General features: G+C 44.1%; 1 protein-coding gene across 2 annotated transcripts in view; it reads right to left on the bottom strand.

Annotated features, from left to right (window-relative positions):
• Positions 1 to 2,500, bottom strand: part of LOC123727355 (RNA-binding motif, single-stranded-interacting protein 3) — a 220,033-nt gene that overhangs the window by 131,271 nt on the left and 86,262 nt on the right. For both annotated transcript variants that reach the window (XM_045696412.1, XM_045696415.1), the window contains exon 3: positions 2,438 to 2,496. In XM_045696412.1, the coding sequence (XP_045552368.1) occupies positions 2,438 to 2,496 (59 nt within the window). The remainder of the gene's footprint in view (positions 1 to 2,437; positions 2,497 to 2,500) is intronic.

Genomic DNA, 2,500 nt, shown 5'->3' with positions numbered 1-2,500 from the left:
TCTAGCCAACACTCATCCTGTAGAATACTCCAACCATCTAGCCAACACTCATCCTGTAGAATACTCCAACCATCTAGATAACACTCATCCTGTAGAATACTCCAACCATCTAGCCAACACTCATCCTGTAGAATACTCCAACCATCTAGCCAACACTCATCCTGTAGAATACTCCAACCATCTAGCCAACACTCATTCTGTAGAATACTCCAACCATCTAGCCAACACTCATCCTGTAGAATACTCCAACCATCTAGCCAACACTCATCCTGTAGAATACTCCAACCATCTAGCTAACACTCATCCTGTCCTGTAGAATACTCCAACCATCTAGCCAACACTCACCCTGTCCTGTAGAATACTCCAACCATCTAGCCAACACTCATCCTGTCCTGTAGAATACTCCAACCATCTAGCCAACACTCATCCTGTAGAATAATCCAACCATCTAGCTAACACTCATCCTGTAGAATACTCCAACCATCTAGCCAACACTCATCCTGTAGAATACTCCAACCATCTAGCCAACACTCATCCTGTAGAATACTCCAACCATCTAGCTAACAGTCATCCTGTAGAATACTCCAACCATCTAGGCAACACTCATCCTGTCCTGTAGAATACTCCAACCATCTAGCCAACACTCATCCTGTCCTGTAGAATACTCCAACCATCTAGCTAACACTCATCCTGTCCTGTAGAATACTCCAACCATCTAGCCAACACTCACCCTGTAGAATACTCCAACCATCTAGCCAACACTCATCCTGTAGAATACTCCAACCATCTAGCCAACACTCATCCTGTCCTGTAGAATACTCCAACCATCTAGCCAACACTCATCCTGTAGAATACTCCAACCATCTAGCCAACCCTATCCTGTCCTGTAGAATACTCCAACCATCTAGCCAACACTCATCCTGTCCTGTAGAATACTCCAACCATCTAGCTAACACTCATCCTGTCCTGTAGAATACTCCAACCATCTAGCCAACACTCATCCTGTAGAATACTCCAACCATCTAGCCAACACTCATTCTGTAGAATACTCCAACCATCTAGCCAACACTCATCCTGTAGAATACTCCAACCATCTAGCCAACACTCATCCTGTAGAATACTCCAACCATCTAGCCAACACTCATCCTGTCCTGTAGAATACTCCAACCATCTAGCCAACACTCATCCTGTAGAATACTCCAACCATCTAGCTAACACTCATCCTGTAGAATACTCCAACCATCTAGCCAACACTCATCCTGTAGAATACTCCAACCATCTAGCCAACACTCATTGTCCTGTAGAATACTCCAACCATCTAGCCAACACTCATCCTGTCCTGTAGAATACTCCAACCATCTAGCCAACACTCATCCTGTCCTGTAGAATACTCCAACCATCTAGCCAACACTCATCCTGTAGAATACTCCAACCATCTAGCCAACACTCATCCCTTTGTAGAATACTCCAACCATCTAGCTAACACTCATCCTGTCCTGTAGAATACTCCAACCATCTAGCCAACACTCATCCTGTAGAATACTCCAACCATCTAGCTAACACTCATCCTGTAGAATACTCCAACCATCTAGCCAACACTCATCCTGTAGAATACTCCAACCATCTAGCCAACACTCATCCTGTCCTGTAGAATACTCCAACCATCTAGCCAACACTCATCCTGTCCTGTAGAATACTCCAACCATCTAGCCAACACTCATCCTGTAGAATACTCCAACCATCTAGCCAACACTCATCCCTTTGTAGAATACTCCAACCATCTAGCTAACACTCATCCTGTCCTGTAGAATACTCCAACCATCTAGCCAACACTCATCCTGTAGAATACTCCAACCATCTAGCCAACACTCATCCCTTTGTAGAATACTCCAACCATCTAGCTAACACTCATCCTGTCCTGTAGAATACTCCAACCATCTAGCCAACACTCATCCTGTAGAATACTCCAACCATCTAGCTAACACTCATCCTGTAGAATACTCCAACCATCTAGCCAACACTCATCCCTTTGTAGAGAGCACTACTGGAAACACTTAGCATTTCTAAAGAGACAACGATAATAATTCCATATCCCTCCAAAATATCCTGCCTGTTTGACTAAACTCTCAAACAATCATGATACCAAGCATGTCCTGTTGGAAACGCTTCCAGACTCTCCCAGACACTCATAGCGCAGTGTTATAGATGGGTAATATCGTGTGTGTGTGTGTGTGTGTGTGTGTGTGTGTGTGTGTGTGTGTGTGTGTGTGTGTGTGTGTGTGTGTGTGTGTGTGTGTGTGTGTGTGTGTGTGTGTGTGTGTGTGTGTGTGTGTGTGTGTGTGTGTGTGTACACCAGGTGCTATAATATTGATTGCTTCATCTGAACACTAAACATGATCAATGTGGATCTGAATGTTATATGGGGATTCCAGCGTACCTTTGCATTGATTAGTGTTCTTGTCCAGTATGGCCTTGGTTGACACTATTTTCCCATATCTGT

This window comes from Salmo salar, chromosome ssa02 (assembly GCF_905237065.1).
Source record: "Salmo salar chromosome ssa02, Ssal_v3.1, whole genome shotgun sequence".
In the NCBI taxonomy this organism is placed as follows: Eukaryota; Metazoa; Chordata; class Actinopteri; order Salmoniformes; family Salmonidae; genus Salmo; species Salmo salar.
This window is presented reverse-complemented; position numbering and strand designations above follow the sequence as displayed.